The sequence below is a fragment of the Ciconia boyciana genome, chromosome 2, assembly GCF_034638445.1.
Source record: "Ciconia boyciana chromosome 2, ASM3463844v1, whole genome shotgun sequence".
NCBI classification, from domain to species: Eukaryota; Metazoa; Chordata; class Aves; order Ciconiiformes; family Ciconiidae; genus Ciconia; species Ciconia boyciana.
Window position 1 is genome coordinate 159,016,145 of NC_132935.1, and position 20,246 is coordinate 159,036,390.

At 36.6% G+C, this 20,246-nt stretch overlaps 1 protein-coding gene across 2 annotated transcripts in view; it reads left to right on the plus strand.

Moving 5' to 3' along the window:
* The window catches only part of LMBR1 (limb development membrane protein 1), a 74,465-nt gene that overhangs the window by 3,630 nt on the left and 50,589 nt on the right, over positions 1-20,246 (plus strand). The window contains exons 2-4 of one of the 2 annotated variants that reach the window (XM_072854710.1): positions 12,642-12,714; positions 15,218-15,257; positions 17,702-17,841. In XM_072854710.1, coding sequence (XP_072710811.1) covers positions 12,642-12,714; positions 15,218-15,257; positions 17,702-17,841 — 253 coding nt within the window. Of the gene's footprint in view, positions 1-12,641; positions 12,715-15,217; positions 15,258-17,701; positions 17,842-20,246 lie in introns of those variants that run through there. The other variant, XM_072854711.1, reaches the window with a different exon arrangement.

Consider the following 20,246-nt stretch of genomic DNA (forward strand, 5'->3'; position numbering starts at 1 on the left):
GTCATACTCAGTTCTAATTAAAAGGGGCATCTTTCTGAAAAACAGCTTTAGTTGGTTACAAGATATAGAAGAGTGTCTGTGTTCTGTACTCGATCAGCATTCGTGTGAAAGAGTTGTAAAGGCCAGACAATATTCTGTACTGGTCTGATACTGTTAGTTTTGTACACTTAATTAGTCTGCCTTTCTTGTTCGTTTAGATTCATTTATAGTTTGCTGAGATCTTGCACATCCGTGGAAGATATTTAAGCTTTTAGGGAACTGCTTTTCCCTTGTGTCCTGTTATAATTATGTTGTATAAACAAACATAATAAAGTGTTCCATTCTCCATTACTATTGTTGTGAAGTGTTTATTTCAAATGCAAATCAAGTAAGTGCAATGGTTCAATCTCTTCGTGTTCCCCTGGGTTTACTTTTTAGAATGTTCTTGCACTCCTTTTTTTCCAGTTTGAGTCTTCTATTCTGCAATAGTAATTTGTATTTTTAAAATTTAGATCTACTTTTTGATGTTATTTTTCCATTTACAAAGTGTAGGATTTTGAGTGTGTAAAAGTAGACACACACACACTTGGTTATGAGGTTTCTTTGGCAAAATAAATACACTGTGCTTGCATTTGTAGTGTGGGGAAAACTGTGGAAGAAAACAATTTGGTGGCCATAGAATTATTAGTTAGAAAGCTTAAGAGCAAACAATTTATTTGGAAATGACTTAATTATATTAAAGATGTCATGAAAAAAATCAGTCTTGGCAGAATAAGTTCAAATACAAAAGTGCTATTATAACTCTAATTGCTTTGTGCAAGTCCAGGCAGACATTGAAACTGGTGTAGTATGTAGTTTTATGAATAATGTCAGATGCTTCCATTTGAAGGACTAAATGTCTTCAGGGGTGTAGGCTTCAGATGCTACATATTGGGAGAAAGTTGGTTTCTCTACTTCTTAATGCAATTCCCTCTACAAAAAGGCTTTTTTTAAAACAAAACATACCACTTTTAAAATTTATTTTTGCTTCAGCTATATTAAGGTTGGTTTTTGTGGTTTTTTTTTTTATTATTTTTTTTTATTTTTACAGGTGATACAATGGTTATTTAGGGTGTGTGTAAATCAGAATCTAAAAATTTCCAGCAGTTTATAAAGGCAGTTTTAGGTAGTTGCAACTGTATCATGTCTTTGATTTTTGTATGCAACTTCACGCTAATACCACTGGCTTTGTTTTCTTCTCTGGTTTCTTTTTGTACCTTTTGTCCTCCCATCCTATTTTGGGGTAGAGAGGTGTTCAGGATTCTTCTATGTGAACTAGTGCGTTATGGTTACTGTTGGCATTTGTGCCCTATATATGGCTGTAAAATGAGAAAGCTGATTTGAGTACTGTACTACTCCTGTTGGTAGTGTGTTCTTGTTCCTGACCAGCTCTGCGTCCTTAAATTTATGCCCCAGACAAAAACTGTAATCTTCATCGACCCTTTTTTATGCCAGAAGTGATGATATTCTGATAGTGGGCCAGGAAGAAAATGCTGACTAGAAGCATGAGTGTGTGTGGCTCTCTTTTTAAGAGCAAACTTATTACAAATACTGAAATGTTTTTGTTTGAATGTTTATGCAAGTTTTATCTCTTAATCAATAAAATTGATGCCTTTCAAATTTTTTTATCTATGCTCTGAAAATTTGAGGAGTGATTTATATCTTAAATGGCTTCTTGTATCTCAGAAATAACTTTGCCTAGGTTTGTTAACATTGCTTCTTTTTTTAAATGCTTTGGAAAAGAATTGTAACTGAATAAAGGAGTATTTGTGGCAGTGGCATGAGAAACAAGGCTGAAAGATTGGTACATTTAACATAATTACATATATAAAATGTTGGCATCATTCTATCATCTTAAAAATATACCTGTACTTGTAAACATGGGTGCTGTACTGAACTTTAAGAAGTGATGAGTCATCTGGCTGCTGGTCCTCAGGATCAGCACTGGTAGATCCATCTGGAATCAATAGGCATCTCCAAGTACTTGGCGTAGACAAGTGGCTAGAGAGATGCTTATTCCCAAAATAGGAACAAATTTTGGAGAGTTCCACTTTTTCCGTTTACATAAAATAAGCATGAAAGGCTGAAGTGTAAAAAGTTGCTATTAGTTACAATTCAAAATAATTCCTTTTGAATCCTGGTGTGTTTATTTGTGGTAGCAATTGACCAAAAGGGTGACACTTTCATGGGAGGTACAGACATCTGTTTAAGAAAATTTAGATTAAGGTGTAAATTAGATTTGAGAAAATGTAATGAAAAGTGAAAGAACTGATAGCAAACAAAACTAGTTATTGATTACAAGACCACAGACAAGCATATCCATCTTGGGTTTTGTCTGGATAGCTGGTCATGTAGTAGAGGGACTGGATAAGATGGCAGGATGTAACTGGGAGATCGTAGGGTTGTAATGATTGTCTTGGTCTTTGCTGTGATTGAATTTATAAGCCCAAGACCTTCTGGAAGGAAGTGTTTTCAGAGATGTTGAGGTGGGTTGAGGGGTGGGTGGAGCAGAGCAGCAGAGAAGGTGGTAGTATCAGAGTGGAGAGAGAATCTGAAGCATGTTGCCAGTGAAGTTATGATAAGAAAGTGAGAGTTCAGTTCTGGTGACATGGATGGGAATTTGGATTAACTATCTAAAGAAAACATTTCATTCAATATAAGCTTATTGCTTTTATTGGAAGGTTATGTAAGTTATATGTACATATATATATATATATATGTGTTTGTTTTTTTTTTTAAACTGCAGTGCTTTCTCCTTTCCTGTCTTTCACCCTCCCCTATTTCGTTTGGTATTTATCCTCATTTAGGGAGGGCAGTGATAACTCTTGTTGAGAAAGCCTTAGCTTCTGTGATACTCCCTGCTCTCTCCATGCCCTCCCCCTTGCCTTGAAAACCACGGATGCTTTCCTGTAAACATGTACTTCTGTCAAATGACTAGGGACACTGACTTCTTGGTAACATTAATGTGCAAGAATTTACATAACTTATAACACAGGAACAGGAGAGGCTTTGAAAGTCATAATTGTAGTTTAGGTTTTTATGCATATAATAATTAACAGCCTGGGTTGTTGGATCACTCTAAAAGGTAAGCATACAGCTAGGTAGAGATGACCTGGAATAAGTTACTACTGTAACCTCCTTATTAGTCATTCATGTGACAAGTGAAATTGCTTCATACTTTCAGCAGCTTTGAGCTGTTGCTCTTTGGGGCTCAATTTACTCTTGTGAAGATGGTAACAAAACTCATGTTGACATTTTATCAGCTTGGTGTTGAATATGTATCGTAGTGTTGCTGAGCTGCTTCCCACACAGAGGTTTCTAGTTTCTTGATTAACTGAATGTATTAAAAGTTGTTTCTAACTATCATCAACATGGTTCCAAGAACGACCCCAGTGCTTTGTAGTGTTTTGATATTTGAGCACGTTGATAATAATTTTGCTTTGAAAATTTTGATTAACTGGAAAATATTATTCTACAGAACTTTGTTTCAGTTCCTCTGTTTCCATATCACGTGTCCTTTCCGCAGCAAGTAGTATGTATATAGATGGCATTGAAGCCTGTGTATGGCTGAGTTTAATATATAGAGGATAGAAGCAGTATATGTGCATGATTTCCCCCCCCCCCCCTTTTATCTTCTTAGCTTATAGTGGTATGGCTTCCAGTGTTAGGCTCCACAATTGCAATCGAAACGTGGTGCTTCACGGTTTTACTGTTGGTTTTAAGTGCCTGTTTATGCCTTGAGTATCCCATTTCTTCCATTACCTAACCATTACCTAACTGTTGTTCCCATCAGCTAAATATGTTAAAAATAGTAAGTATTGATGCTCATGAGTTTGTGTTGAATTTGACAATAGCAACACGTCTAAAATATTTGCTGAGTTTAAGACTGTGTTAACTTAGGTCTAGTAGAGAGTCCACATAATTGGTGAGAATTATGAAAACATACAAGTATTGCAGTTTAAATATGTTTTTGTTGTGGGAGTGGGGGTGAAAAAAAAAGTTGTGCTACTTAAAAATTCTATAGTATGTATATGTGAGAAGACAAGGAAGAGAGTTTTTATGAGTTAGGAGGAGAAAATTCATTAGCTCTGTCTTCTAAGAGTTACGCATCTTGCCCTGGACATTAATATTAGCCAAAGAAGCTGTCTTAACACAAATAAATAATTTACCAAGTTTATATTAATGAGAATTTTGAGGTTATTTTTTCAGAAAGGAATTTTTAATGGAATGACTCTGTGAAGTTTTAATATAACTGATTATTATAGCCTGGCTGTAAAGTGTTGAATAATAACTTCATTCAGTGGCAGAATGTTAGCATGATCTAGGTTGGTGCTGTTGGTGTTAATTCTAGAGGGTGTTTTTAAATCTTCCACTAATGCTGAAAACTATTCTTGAATCCAATTTTAATGGCATTGCTGTAGCTCTTACAGGTCAAAGAAAAATGACCTGCAGTCTTTTTTTTTTTGAGGGGTTTTGAATGTGTTACTGGGTATAGAATACAGTACCCTGAACAAAGGTATCTTGGGCCTATTACTAAGGGTTGTGGAGGTGTCATAAAATACCTGTTTTTCCCTCTACTCAGCAACATAAATACATTCCCATTAAGTACATAAAAGGGAATGAAAAGCTAACATTCATATATTGATTTGAATTCCTTCATTAGTTTGAAGTGGGGCTCTGCTGGTGGTGAAGTTAACGTGAAGGTAGTTTTAAGTGAATGACATATGGAAGCTGCCTTCTGAAGGGCTGTAGAGGCTGGGTTTTTTTATCTTCAGCTGAACAGTATTTCTAGCACATGGAATATGTTTTTGGGTTTCTTGTACTTTGTTAGATCCTGAAATTTTTTCCTAGATGAGCAAGTCTAGGCACCCAGCCTCTGAAACACTTGTGATTTCTTCATGACTTAGGAACCAACAAAAAAAAGTGGGTCAACCTCTTACATGTGTCTTAAACCAGGGAGGAGTCCTGAGAGGAGACCATACACGTTGGGGAAATCATAGGTGTGGAGGGCTGTGTTAATGAGTAAAATTAATCTGTAGTCACAAGACGTATTTGACATTCTCATAAGGTTGAATTTAGTGTGTCATACTAAGTGTATAGCCTGTCTGGGTTAGAGTGAACTTAATCTAACCACAGAGCGTAGAGTTTTTAAGAATAAATAATATTTCATTTTGAGAAAAATGAGGTGTCCAAAGTGGATGATATTATGAATGCCGAGGTCAAACTCAGAGCAGAGCTAAAAATTTTAGTTTTCTTTAGGGTACGTAGTTTGTTATAGGTAACTGTTGACACATCTAAAACAGGTGGAATACCTTGTTTGCTTTTTAGATGTCAGTAGGATAATGCAGTGATTAGAAATAGCCCAATGAGAACTGCTTGTCTCCACCTGTATTTTCTTGCTATTTATTCCTACTATCCTTTCCACGAGTCAACAAAAGTGGGTGCCAAGTGGGACAGTAGGAGGAAGCTTTTTAATTGCCATGTGGTGTTTTAATGCATATTAAAATACTTTAGCAGCATGAGAGCAGGAAGAGATGGGTCTACAATGCTATATTTAGTTGTTTTCTATTATAGAAATTAAAACCGAGAAGTACAACACTACTACTTTTCTGTAAGCAGTAATCACAGTCAAGCAAAACACTGACAGTTCTGTTTTCCACTCTTAAACATGTTCTTAGATGTATTCTACAGGGTGGTGTTACCCAGGGTGATTTCTGTCTTCTCTTTTCTCTGTGCCGTTTTTTCTATTTACGGAGAAGGACGCTTTCTGTAAAGTAACAGCAAGAAGTGGAGATATTCTTCATTATATTCTTCATTATGTCTGTAGCTTTTTTTTTGCATATCCTTTGCATAGAAATTCTGGTGGATGTAATAGCAGTAACTTTTTTGTTTTAATACTGACACAGCCACTACTTCAAAATAAAGTTATTTCCTTCCTTCCCTTATTTCTTAGTTTTTTGGAGCTTCTTGATCTTTCATTTCATACATAGCATAGTACAATGCTGTTCACTTCTTGTCTGTCTTCTCCAGATTTACTCTCCCTATTCTAAATGGTAGTATGCAGTCAAGTGGGAGGAAATGATCACTTTTTTCACTTTGATGCTTTTCAAGTGGAAATCTTGAACCTGTGTTTCACATTTGGAAGTGTGTTATATCAAAGAACATTACTAAGGTCTGTGACTTCTTCCTGCAAAGGACTTCTGTGGTGGTTCCTTACCTCTAAAAGATGTAATTCTGTAAGATGGCCAGCTTTTTCATAGTCAGAGGACATCCCTGACACAGTCCTACAGGGGCCTGTGCTTACACTAATACTTTTAAACACTCATAAATGACCCGGAGAAGGGTATGAATTACAAGATGACAAAGTTTCTAATGGTGCTGATTATTCAGGATAGTAGAAAAGAAGGCTGACTGGACCGCAGCCTCCTGCTCAAAGCAGCGTCAGTTATGAGATCAGACTAGGTTGCTTAAGGCTTGAAAACCTCCAGGGATGGAGACTGTACAACCTTGCTGGGCAACTGGTTCTACTGCTTGGCCCTCCTCATGGAGAGGATTTCTCTTTACCTCCAGTCTCATCCTCCCACTGTGCACTGCTGTCAAGAGCCCAGCTTTGCCTTCTTAATGACCTCCTCATAGGTACTGGCAAGCTGCTATCAGGTCCTCCTGAAGCCTTGTCGTCCTCAGGCTGAACAAGCTGAGGTCCTTCAGCCTGTCTGCACCAGGCAAGTGTTCGAGCCTCCTGACCATCTTGGTGATCTTCCTTGCTGCTATAACCAATGTCTTTCCTATATTGGAGGCTCAAAACTGGGCACAGCAACTACATGTGACCTGATGAATGCTGACTGGAGAGAGATAATTACTTCCCATGATTATTAGCTTAGCTTCTGGTAATACAGCCCAGGATGCTCTTGGGAGTGTTTGCTGCCAGGGCATACTGATTGACAGGTATTGAACAATTACTGGACAACGCAGCTGTATTTTTTTTTCCTGGGATAAACTACAGCTATATTTCCTGCACAACAGTTAGGAAGAATATCATGCTATGTAAATAGAAGCTGTTGATCTTTCTGTACACGAAAATGCAGCTTTTAATACACACACACACACACACACACACATGAACTACAATTGTGAATGATGGTTGTATCTTGTGCATTTTGAGCATATTCTTTCTTAGCATGGAAGTGTAGCTCTAACACTTGCAACAGAATATGATGCTTTACCAATCTGAGGCATGAATTTCAGTGCCAAAGTTTTAAAGATCATCCACATGGACAAATTAATGCCAGCTGATCTTTAGTAACTGTCAGTGGGCTAAGTACAATGGAATTTGAGTTAGCTAAAACTTTTATTGCTTGTGTTTAATGCTAGACTCTTCAGTGCCAGCCGCTTAGATGCACTTAGTTATGAACTGAAATGCATGCAATTTATCTCCAGCTCCATTCTCACAGGAGCTGAGAGCTGTCTGGGACAGATCCAAAAGTATGACTTGGATCATACTTGGATGACTTTGGATGACAGATCTGAAAGTATGATACTATGGAAGAGATGGATACAAGATACCTAAGAATGTAGTGCAGTGCATCTTCAGAAGTAGCCTCTCTTGGCCTGTCTGGTGTGTAATCCAAGCAGGAGCATAAAGCACTTCCTTTCCCAAATGAAGTTTAAGAACTCCAGGGGAAGATGGGTTTCTTTTGCTTGACTTACAAGAGGTTGTATTTAGTCCATGCAAAGAGATGTAAATAAATTATATGCTCGAGGTTTAAAGACTTCTTAATATGCTGCCTGTTAAAAGGGAGCCCCTAGATAATAGCGTAGAATCCATGCATGTTGTTTTCAGTTACTGAGTGGTGTGGAGGGGGAACACAAAAAAAGACATTAAAAATTATTAAGAATTGCTTCGCCTGACTGTTTGGCTATAACCATATAAAATTCTCGGACTCCTCTTAACTTCCTTTATATTTTGATGCAGCTGGTCACACAAGGACTGAGAGTATTTCCCCTGTAATGTGACAACGTACCATAGTTGGGTTTAAAGGAGCTTCCCAGGAGCAGTCTAACTGTGGCAACAGATCCACAACTACTTTGCCCCTCCGTAAAGTTGGAATGAATTTAAGGAAATAGATTTTAAGATTGGAAGTTATTATTTGTTGGTGTGTTCTTTTTTTTTAAATTGACACTATCAGGGAATGTCAGAAATCCTTATTCATCACAGTTATGTACATTCTCTGCACAGTGTCTTCACTTTTGCCTCAAGTCAAACTTGGAAGAGCTTCATTTGAGCTCCAGTGAAAAACTCCTTGCAGAGAACTTGGGGTTATGAGGAATATAATATGTATATTATATTATAATATATAATATTATAATATACAATATTATATTATATATTTTATATATATAATATATATAATATGAGGAATATAATGTCCTAGATTTGCTGCATTTGCAGCATCCTTAACTTTTGTCAGCTTTTATTGTGGAGATGGGTGATGGCATAAAAGACTGCTTTTTGGTTGAAAACATGGCTTGCAGTATGATTTGTATTTAATATTGCATTCCAATATTGGTTCCAATACTGGCACATATAATAGTTTTCTGGAGAAAAGATGGCATTTAACGAATATAGGCTTTTTTTTCACTGAAGATATCGGTGTAGATTTATGTATGGTGTTTTTTTTTTTATTAGTGCCCTATTTCAGTATGACTACCTATGCTTTTTAATAAGTGATTAGAAATGAAAGTTGACAGATGATTTAGGATACTGTGAACATATGTATATGTGAATTTGCCCTCTTCTAAGGTTTTTTTTAAGAAAGTCAAATTAGGAGTTGTTGAGAACTGTATTTTCTGAAGCCACATCACTATTGGTAGAGTGTTTCTTTTGCATATGCCAAGGGCTATACCCAGGAAATGCATTGAAAGGTATTTCTTAAACTAGGGTCAATGCGCCTTAGTAGAAGAGCTGTAAAGTGAGTAAGAAACTGGCTGTAGTGTACATGACAATAGGTGTTGTGTTTGGGGCGGGGGGAAGCTACTATTCAGTTTCCCCAGGTATCAGTATTAAGAGCAATCTTGCTCAACGTAGATGAAAATGAAGTAAAACATTCTGTTGTTAGCACAAAACTAATTCTTTAGGAGATGTAGGTAACACAAAGGAGGGTTAGAACATGGTGCAGAAAGGACTCGATTACCCCAAAATAATAGATGTAGTATGAAATTAAGGTGTGGCTTTTAAAAGGGGAGGGAAAAAAAGAGACATGGTGATGAACTTGAACCCTAAAAACAAGTTTCTACTGTAACTTGAGAGCTGCTCTGCTGGAAGCAATTGGGGAGGACAGCGTGGATGGATTCAGCAATCAGAGGGTAATGCTAAGTTACTAGCGTGGTTCTCAGGTGAATGTGTTGAAGTATTTTCAGTACAGAAAGGAAGACTTAGTGCTGTTATATATAACTGTAAGACCTTACCTGGAGTACTACGTACAAGCCCAGTCATTCCTAATTGAGAAACATGAACTGAAGCTAGAACAAATACAAACAAGGGCTGTATTTTTTTCACAGTACAAAAATGTCCTGGAACAAAGAGCGATATGAGGAGTAAGAACAGAGGATTGCAGTGTGACAGGACAGTGGAATCTATGCTTTGGCTATCATGGGCAACACATTCCTTTTCCCCAACTTAACCGAGTTCCACTCTAAAAATAGTTAGGATGCTGGCTTTTGCTACTCCCTTTAGAAAGCTATTCAGAATGCATGATTAGAAATACTTCAGGATCATAGGTTTCACGAAGTATAAGTTGAGACTGAAGTAATATTTCTGAGTTTGCTTATTGACTTGTTTTGGTCAGTATGAAGAACTTTTAACTTATGAATACTCTTTTGTTAAGATCCTAAAGCTTTCACTGATTATAACTTACTCGATTCTTTTCTTGTTGATTTGTTTTAGAATTATGTGTATTTTCAGTAATAACTTTATCAAATATTTACAAAATCGTTCTCAATTCTGACAGAAGTAGAGGGATAATTACGCTAAGATATATAGTTACACCTTATTGCTGAGTTGCAAAGTAGCTGTCATCTAAAACTGGAAATACAGCGTTTGACAGTTCATGTTACTGGACAGCTTTCTCCTGCTGTGCCCTCAAAATACCTCCGTTATCTCAGTGGTACCTTGTAAGTACAGACCCACATTTTCATTGTAACCTTGCTATCGCAGATAGAACAAAGGTCACCTATTTTATTTGAAGATACAAACAAGACTGCTGTAATTTTTATTCTTGTTTTAAATAAAATTAAACAAAAAACCAAGCTTAACTATATCTTTAAGTTTATTTTACACAGGAGCAGTGTTATTTGGGTCTGATAGATTTTTTTTTTTTTTAAAGAATTTTAATGACCCTGTATATGTGATACCTAATTTTCAAAAGTGGATGCCTAAAATTAGATGTCTCTATCTATAGCCTTGGTCTAGTTTTCAGAGGAACTGGAAACCTAGAGAAGGACTCTTCTTTCAGCACTGACATTGTGTTTTCCAATACTGACAGGACAAGCTGTGTCACAGTACTCTGAAAACCCAAGGCTGTTCTCAGATTTTGTTCTTCCTGATTCAAAAATATACCAGCATTTTTTTTAATTAAATCTTAATAAAATGCTTTATTAATAGAATTCTTTATTTAAATAATTAAATTCTTTATCAAACCCCTTTCCTCCTTGAGGCATCTTCTGGAAAGTTGGAGTGGTGAACTCTATTCAGATTACATAGTTGAATTCAGAGATCTAGTTATGAAATGTAATTTTCAGCATCTCTATTTCAGATATCACCGTTGTGTGTTGCTTGCGTAGAGAATGAGTTCAGTTGCCATTTTCGGATCTATGGCACTGTAATACTTCCGGGGGGCATCCGTAGGGCAGTTGCAGGCACCCACATGCCATGCTCAGACACTTGGCTATGCTTTGGGGTTGGTTTTTTTTTGTCTAAAAGGTCTGACTACATGAAAGAAATAACTTTCCCAGTTTATTTTTATTAGTATTTCCTAAAAAGTCTCTTTCCTGATTGGGTGATACATTCTTTCCCCCTCTGATTCTGCTGATTTGGATGTAATATGCTTATTTAGATGTAAATTTTTAAGGGATATAATCACTACCCTCACTTTCACTTTTTCCTTTCACTTAGGGTAGCTTTTCTGCTCCTGATTTTTTTAGGACAGTAAGTTCTTAAAGGCAACAAATATTTAAATGACTGATTAAAGAAATAGTTCAGTTGTGGCCCAGTGAAGTAATTTTGCAATTTCAGATCACAAAGCAGATTAAAGCTCAGACTGAAGCAGAACCCATTTAGGGTGCCAATATTATGAACTGCAGATCCAGGCAGGGCCAATTAAACAAAACAGCTTGTACAGGTAATAGGGTAAACTCAAATAATAGTAAAAACTGCTAAAACAGTTTTGCCTGATTCCGTTGGTTAGCTGCTGTGTGTTAAGACTTATTTGGTGGCTGTTAGTGTTGTGCACAAGCAAAAGAATCTTAACAGTTTGGACTACTTCAAGTAGCTTCTCAGCCTGTGGTGGGTAGGTTATCTGTTTCCCGCAGGCTAATAAAAGGCAAAATACATTGTGTTGGTATACAGCACTGTTCGCTATGACTGCTCAGGTACTAGTGAAGGCTAAGGGCCACAGCATCACGGAATGGCATGCTTTGTTCTTGTTTTGTTTCTGACTCATGTTTTTAATAGTTACCAACAAACAAGATTAAGGAAGCAGTGTTGAGCCACTGATGCCTCATTCAGGAGCAAAAAAAATGTTTTTTTTCTTTTTGTTTCCTACAAAGGCTTGGAGGGTTAAAACTGTCTTGCTGTTTGATTCCTTTCCTCTGAGATTTCCAACATATTTGTAGGTGTGTTGGTCTTACCTTATTCTATTGAAATTCTAGTGCTAAATCTTAGAAACAGCTTGATGCAAGTCATGCTGGGATCAAGGTACATCTGACTTAAATAAGCTACCTACCTTAGGAGGAGGGAAATTGTGCCCTTGGCTTCTGACTGTAAAGGAAATGTCGTGTTTGACTAGTTCATGCTTGGACACCCACCTTAGGCAGATGAGTCTCTCTTGTGTGTATTGTCGCCTGGAATTTGTTTGATTCAAGACATGATGGTAACAGTAAACATAACTGCTTTCTTCTTTCCACATATGTTGATAGTTTACTCAAAAATAGATCTTCAAGAGCCCATCGTATAAAATATGATTACCCATAGGTTACATGTGAAGGGGATACAAAGCGTGGTAACTTTTACAACTCAAGTGGATTCAAACTTTAAAAAACAACCCACCCCACCGCACCCACCCCTCCCCCAAACAAAAAATCGCACTGTAAATAAGGCTTTTTCTTAATTTGAGAGTAAAACTTGCTGGCCATATAATTGATCCAATGCCTGTTACTCTAATTAAACTGTTCTTATTGGTTTAACTTTCTATTAATAAGATATAAAACATAACAGTGTTGACATTTACGTAGAATACAATTTTGTTGATCTGAATTAAATTAAATTGCTGATACTGGATTTCCTGTTTATTCTTATTATAATCCAGGCATTTCTTCACAACCTAATAAATGCAATGTTTTTTTTCCAGATCTGTTTTCTCCTATTTGCTGTTCTCTACATAGTTTCCTACTTCATAATCACAAGATACAAAAGGAAAGCAGGTAAGCATAGACTTTTTAATATCTTGAAAAATAACTTTGTTTTTCAAGTGAATAGGTGATTCTTTTTCTCTCTGCCTCCACAAGGAAAGCAGAACAACTAGATTAGATCTCTGACCAAAAGGGTTTCTCAGGCTGCTGGTCTGTGGCAGCCTGGACTGATCTGATTGCATGTGCTGCTGTCTTGCTCTCTATCTGCTCCCTTTGTCTTGAGCCATGAGTTTCCATCACCTCCCTTGTGCCCACTCTTGCACTTCCCAGACCCTTCAATGGGCCTTCTAATATCACTAACCAAGGGACAGTGCACTGAAGCATCTTGGAAAAGGATCAGTGAGTGCTGTAGCTGGCACTCTGAGTGAGAATGGGTGGCTGTTACGGAGGTGGTGTGGATGGCCACAATCAGTTGTTCTGTTGTGATTCTGTGGCAGACTAAATTTAAACATTTTTGACAGGGAAGAAAGGGGAGAATTTCAAGTAGATGCTTCTGCCTCCCTTGCCTTTAGATCCTGTTGTTCTCCTTTCATGTCAGCTTTTCCAGAATAAGTATCTTCAGGTTGTGTTCTAGTACCAAAATCAAGTTCAAAGCTATAGCTGGTAAAGTGAAAAGGTTGCCAGTAATACAGAAGGGAAGTAGCGGTTTTCTTCTAAAAATCCTGCTTTGCTCAGGTACAGTTATTTCAGTGTTCTTAATCTGTTCCTTATGACCTTATCACTGAAGTCTGATTCCTTGAGATAATCCTGTATATTTTTTTTTCCCTTTAGAAACATTGTCTGTCTGAAATTAATCTGTAGGGACCCCTGTCATTTTAATCTATATTTCTTCTGAAGACAAATAGCCTGAAAACCAGTATAAAATGGCAGAATCGTTGACTCTTGACAGCTTATCTGGGACCTTGGTGCTCGGTAATAGTCAGTCATGCTGGAGAAGCATTCTTATTCATGATGATCTTGGCACTTTGAACTTCAGTGGAAACTGTTTATTGAGCTATAGTGACCTGTGTTACCAGAGCTGCTTTCTTAGATGGACTCATGTTTTAAAAAGTAAACTCTTCAAGAAATTTAATACCTTTAAAAAAACAAAGTGCACCTCTTTAAACATAGAAAATAGTTAAACAAGTGAGTAAGACAGATACTATCTTCTGATCCTGATGTATATTTTGGATACCACAAAGCTGCTACCATTTGGAGATAGGGATGAACAGGGAGAGGGAACTGGTTTGGCAAATACTGTTGGATGTAAAGACACTTTTATTACCTCTTTGGCAGTTGATCACATCAGCTAGTGAGAGGAACTGCTCTGCCAGCTCTCCTGACTTTATGAAAGTTTTGTGAGCATTTAGTTAGGCAAACTTTGTAGCCTGCTAGGATCTTCCTGATGAGACATGTTTGAAGAGTTAGCACTTCTGGAATTCTTTCAGGACAAATTGTTTGCTGTTTCTACAACAAGCTCTTTAGCCAAAATGATTCATAAGAGACCTTGACTTAATCTCTCAAAAAACATGAGATTCCCATCAAAAACCCAGAAACAATAACCCAATGTACTTTCACAGAAGAATTTCAAAATAACATGATGTTAGTGGCTACATGTTTATTTCAAGTGTGTGCATGACTCTTAAGAACTTGAAACAGCTGTCTTTATTTATTCTTAGATTTTAAAATATGATTGAGTTACCTCTCATGGAAAACCTGGGAGACTTAAAACAACAAAGCTGACTCTAAAGTTGTTTCAAATGCAGAAATGCATACATTTGTGTACAGATGTGTGTAGAGAAGGATCTAAAGAATAAATGAAAGATATATTAGTGATGGACCTCTGAGTTAAGTGCTGATAGTATTTTAAAAAGTTGGAATATTAACTATGGAATAAGTGAACAAAAATGGTCTAAAATGTGAAATAGCAGAAGGGAAACCATGATATCTTAAATCCAAAACAACAAGAACAATGACAACTCTTCTTCCTCCTCTCCCCCAAATCCCCAGGAGTGGGAGAGAGGGATGAGTAAGGGGAAGCAACTGAGTGGTCATCACTACTATTGTGGGTATGCTTTCTTGTTTTAAAAATACATTAATACTGAAAATGAAACATCTATTTAGGGATTTATAGTAGTAGTTAGTACGGACCCTAAGACTCTTCCCGTAGCTTGCCTGCTCTCCATAGTTTCAGAGATGCCCGAAGGGACAGTTCCTAGCAGCAGCCGTGGTAGTTGTAGTCTGAAAGCTTGTTTGCTGTAGAGCTCTCTGGAAGATGTTTCCAAGAAGTTTTGATCTGCGTATTTAAATAAAGTGAAATAACTTTGTAGTTACATTGATTGAAAAGAGTTTAAGACTAGCAAAAAAAAAAAGTATTCATGTTTGGTAGGAACATTCTTAAAATATAGATGCTAATAAATCGTTTTAGTAATTCTAAATTTTAGTTGTAAATTAAAATTATTCCTATGTATATACATTTTAGCCTGAGGAAAGGTGACTAAGTATTGAATATAACCTGCTGTAATTTAATTTTCAGATGAGCAAGAGGATGAAGATGCCATTGTTAACAGGATATCGTATGTATAGCTCTTTTTTGCAGAACTTCTTTTGCTGAATATATTGTTATGATAGGAATCTTGTATGCTTCCAAATAAATAACAGTCCATTTTAAACACAACAGCAAATAGATTGCTAAAGAGCAGAGGAAAAAGATTTGATCAAGTGGCACCTTGTATTATGAAAGGCATGACAAGAGGCAACGCAGTTTGGTCTAGGGCTTTTTTTCACCTGTGGTTTCCCTGGTAGGCATGAAGTTGGCCAGAATACTGCATGAGGACCTGATGCAAGAGGTGGAATTCAGTGCAAGACCTGCACCTAAGTTTAGGTCTCTAAAATATAGGTGTTTATATGGGAGGTAGGTGTTTAAGTTCCTCCTGCAGTTGATACAAGCCCTGTCAAGGGAGGCAATGGATCCTGGAAAGAAACTTAGCTCACCCTGAAGCAGACATCTGTATTTGATTATCTTAAAGCTTAAAAAAGAATAACAAATGGAAGACAAACACTTGCCAGATCTGCTGGTCTGCCAGCATCTCACTCTCCTCTTCCTGTTCCTTTGTAAAGCTAGATATTAATCTCTCCTATTTAAATATGTCTGAAGGTTTACAGAACATCTATGAGCTGTTGCTGCCCTCTGTTATGTGATTTGCCAAACAATGTGGACTTGCTACTTGCTTATTACAATGTTCTTAGCTCTTCTATGGTGGTACTGTCATCCTCTTGGAAGGAGAGCTCAATGAGTATTTTATTGATTTGTCTTGTACCCTGGGAAAGTGCCGAGTACATTGCAAGCTGCTCACTTTTAGTTGTGCGTTAGTGGCAAGCTTGAAAGATGTACAAAGATGATGTAAATCTTAGGCGCGCTTCTCCAGGTAGTGTCTGATACCCATGCTTTTTTATGAATTTGAAATACTTATTTGCCACAAGGTCTACTTCAGATCTAGAGAGAGAAGAATACATACTTTGAAATGCTATGAAGCTCTTTGCTCTCAAGTAGAGGAGCATTTCTCCTCTGCTTTTAAGACTACAGTGAAGGCTCTTCTAGACTGAATGATTTTCATAGCAGCTGTGGTCTTAGCATGTTACTGAATTTTTCAACATTCAGAGTAAAATTTGTCTTGTTAACTGTTATCCCTCCTGTATCTATTTTCTAGTTTAGCTCTAAAATACGAGAAATATCAATTGTAAATCCTGTGTCCTTCATGCGAAAACAGTGTAAAACAAGATTAGCACTTCCATCAGAGTAATAGCCTTTCATTAAAAGTGTTGTTATAAATATAAAATGCTTCTTGTTCTTTCAGCCTAAGCTTTCTTGTTCCTTAAGTGTGCATGTTATTTTCCAAAAAGCAATAACTGTCAAACATATGTAGATTGATATTTCTTTGCTTGGCGTAATTGTCAGGACTTAAGAGGTGGGTGCGGGGAGAAAACAAAGCCAAACTGCTGTAGCACCTTGAAAGGTTTAGTGTGTTAGGCTTCACAATTCTGGCTTAGAATACATAAACATCCTTAAATAAAAGAAGAAAATACCTCAAACCAACAACAAAAACATAAAGAATGTATTTTTAAAATAAAATTAGTCACCCAGACTTTCTTCTCTAAGTTAAGTATTGTGTGAATGAAGGATAGATCTGTAGACTGTTAAGGAAAAGTAAGATCTCTGTAAGCAACTTCCTGACATTCCTGTTGTAGGAATGATCTATTTAAGTTTATCTCTTTTCATGTAATTTTGAGAATTATTTCTAAATTTATTCTAGCATTGGATTAGTTCTGTAAGAATGTTTTTGTTTGTCTTATTTTTTTTTGAAGAACACAGTTCTTTTTAATGCCACAAGATGGCATTTGATATAAGTTGTATTTGGGATCTGAAAAGAATAAGCTTAAACATTTTAAATAATTCTGACAATGTCTCTGTATTGACTTTACAGCTATCAGAAAACCCTAAGCTCTGAGATGATACTTGAATAACTACTTTGTTAAAGAAAAGCAATATTTTTTTTCAGTTTGGTGTTAAAATATTTATGTATAATTATCCCCACTTTTTAGACATTAAAAAGCTGCTGTGCTCTTAAAAATTGTAATAAGAATATAGAAATGAAAACTTTTTTCATTCTGAGTGTGTATGTGGGAAATAAAAACTACAAGAGGAGACTTATGAAATGATATTCTGTGAACTCCAATAATTTATCCTGTGTATGATGCTGGAATTGAATGCATGCAAGACCCAAGAGAATAATTGTGGTAGTTGGTGAAAACTAATTATTTTTACTAGAGTCTGTAAACTACTTGGTATTTGAAATTTGCTTTTTGGAAGTGAAATATTGTGGAAATCGGTTTCTCCCTGACCCTTTACAATGTAAGAATGTGTTGCCTTCAGACACTGATTAATAGGTAGGCTAACTACTTTTTTTACCCTGTTCAGAGCATGTTGGTGGTAACAGTGGTACATTTCTTTAAATTTCAGGCTGTTCTTGAGCACCTTCACTCTAGCAGTTTCAGCTGGTGCAGTCCTGCTTCTACCTTTCTCAATAATCAGCAATGAGATCCTGCTTTCTTTTCCACAAAACTACTATATTCAGTGGTTAAATGGCTCACTAATTCATGGTTAGTACTCAGCATAATGTAATTAAAATGGATGTCTTCATTATATGTGCACAGATGTTCTTATTTTCAAACTAATAACTCCATTTTCATTTAAGATGCTAATTGAATTGTTAATATGTTATTGGCTAGTTGGTTTTGCTGCTGTGTAATATATCCAAAAGTCTGTCTTAGCTGTTCTGTTGGGTTTGTTTAAAGAATTATGTGTACTTGATGGAACTAAATGAAATTCACTGCTTTGAATATTGATGTAGAATAAGAGCTACTAGAAGCTAACTTGAAAACACACTGTTCAAACTTCCTCATGTGTTAATGTAAGATTCATAAGCCTGTTTATGATGATACATATAAAATTATTCTCAAGATAAAAAATTTGTTTTAAGAAACTTGCTAGCTATGAGCAGTTGGGATTGGATAGTTAAATTCAACTGTTAGTGATTTATTTGTAAACAAGGAAAATTATAGAATATAAGTGTATCGAGTATGGTAAAGAGGCCCAATAAAAATGAACTTTTTCAAGGAAAACAAGATGCAAGAAAAGAATATTACTTGTACTTGCAGAGATGATGCCTTGGTGTCTGGCAGAGTGAGTTCTGCATGCTTTCCGATATTGGTTAACATGCTTACGACTATGACTTGTATAATGGATACAAATATTTGAAAATCATTTGGACACTTGTATGTGTCTAAGGCAAATAACTGGTGGAAATAGGACATTCTTTAGTAGATTTGGCTGGAGACAGAAGATGGTACCTTTGCTATGTTAAACAATTTATTTAATCTGGAACAAATAATGTACAAGTTAACTGTGCTGTCCTTTTTCTCTTCTTGTGAAGAGATAGTAATTGGGCTTTGGAGGATTTTTCTCTGAAAATGTACTCTTTTTGCTCAAGGTCTGATAATACTCACAGATAGCAAATTCTTGAATTCCAGATCCAAAGTTTTTTACAGCGAATTAAATGTGGATAGTGAAAGTACTAGTTTCATCTTTCTGAAACTAGTTGAGTATTTTTTGTGTTATCTGGACAGTAAAAAAAAAAGTGTGGTTTTTTTTTTTAAACCCTTGAATAAAGAGGAGCTGACTGTAGGTGTGGTGGTCAATGATGACCCTGACTGTGGTGACGGAGTAGTTTAAGACCTGAGAAAAGTGAGGAAGAAAAATAGTAGAATAAAGACATGAGACTTTAAGAGAGTAGACTTTGTCCTCTTCAGGAAATGTGTATGTGGGATCTTACTGGAAAAAGCCCTGAAGGCAAAGGAAGCCAGGAGAGATGCTTACTTTCAAGGATAACCTTCAAGCACCATAATGTGCACCTCAGTGTGCAAGAAAATGAGCAGGTGTAATAGGAGGTCGACTTGGCTTAATGGGGAATTCCTGAGCTCAAAACCAAAAAGGAAGTGTACAGAAGGTAGAAGTAGGGGTGACCTGCCCAGGAAGGGTGTAGAAATATCACCTGGGTTAATATCCTGGTGTGAAATTAGGAAAGCCAGGGCACAGCTGGATTTGCAACTGGTGAGGGGTTTGTATAGAGCCAGCTTCTTCTCTGGGGCATGCAGTGAGAGGCGACGAGCAATGTTTGCAGGACTTAAAGCAACAATTCTTCACAGTGGGAATGGTTGAACACTGGAAAAGGTTGTCCAGAGAGACTGGGAGATCTAAATCCTTGGAAGTTTTCCAAAACTCAGCTGGTTAAAGCCCTGAGCAACCTGATTGCAGCTGCAGTTTAGATGTTTTAAGCAGCAGATCAGACTACATGACTTCAGAGATTCTTTCTAGTTGAGTTATTCTGTGATCTGTTTTGTCACACATCATGGGGGATTGCTAATTTGGTACGTCTCCTACTTGGAAGAAAAAAACCCCAGCTAATTCTCATTTTTCACATGGATTTAGCTGCTCAGACAGATTTATATTCTTTACTCCCAAACATGGACAAAAAATTAATACTTAATGGAAAATAATCCTTCCTTCTGTGTCTGAATTGACTTTGGAAAAACTACAATAAAATATTTCAGAGTGAAAATTATATAATAACAAATTCAGAAATTTTTACTCTGTCAGAGTTGCTACAGTACTTGGGTTAATTAGAAATCTGCCGGAAAAAGTAGCTGTTGCATAGGAAGGCCTTTGAATTTTCAAGTGACCATCTTCTTTTGATTTTAATGTGATAATCTTTTGAAAGTACCACTTTATGCATGCACAGTATAACTTGTATTTCTTAAGTCCAATAGTAATGGTTAGCAAGGAAGTAAATTCAGTAAAAACACCAAAGTCTTGGTGTTTCCAAGTTTGACTGTGTATTGCAAAGCTTACAGTAGTAAGTTCAGACATGACTGAACTAAACCGAGATTTACCACAGCTGGTGAGAAGACTTCAGAAACATCAGTAGATTTTTTTGGATGGGATCACG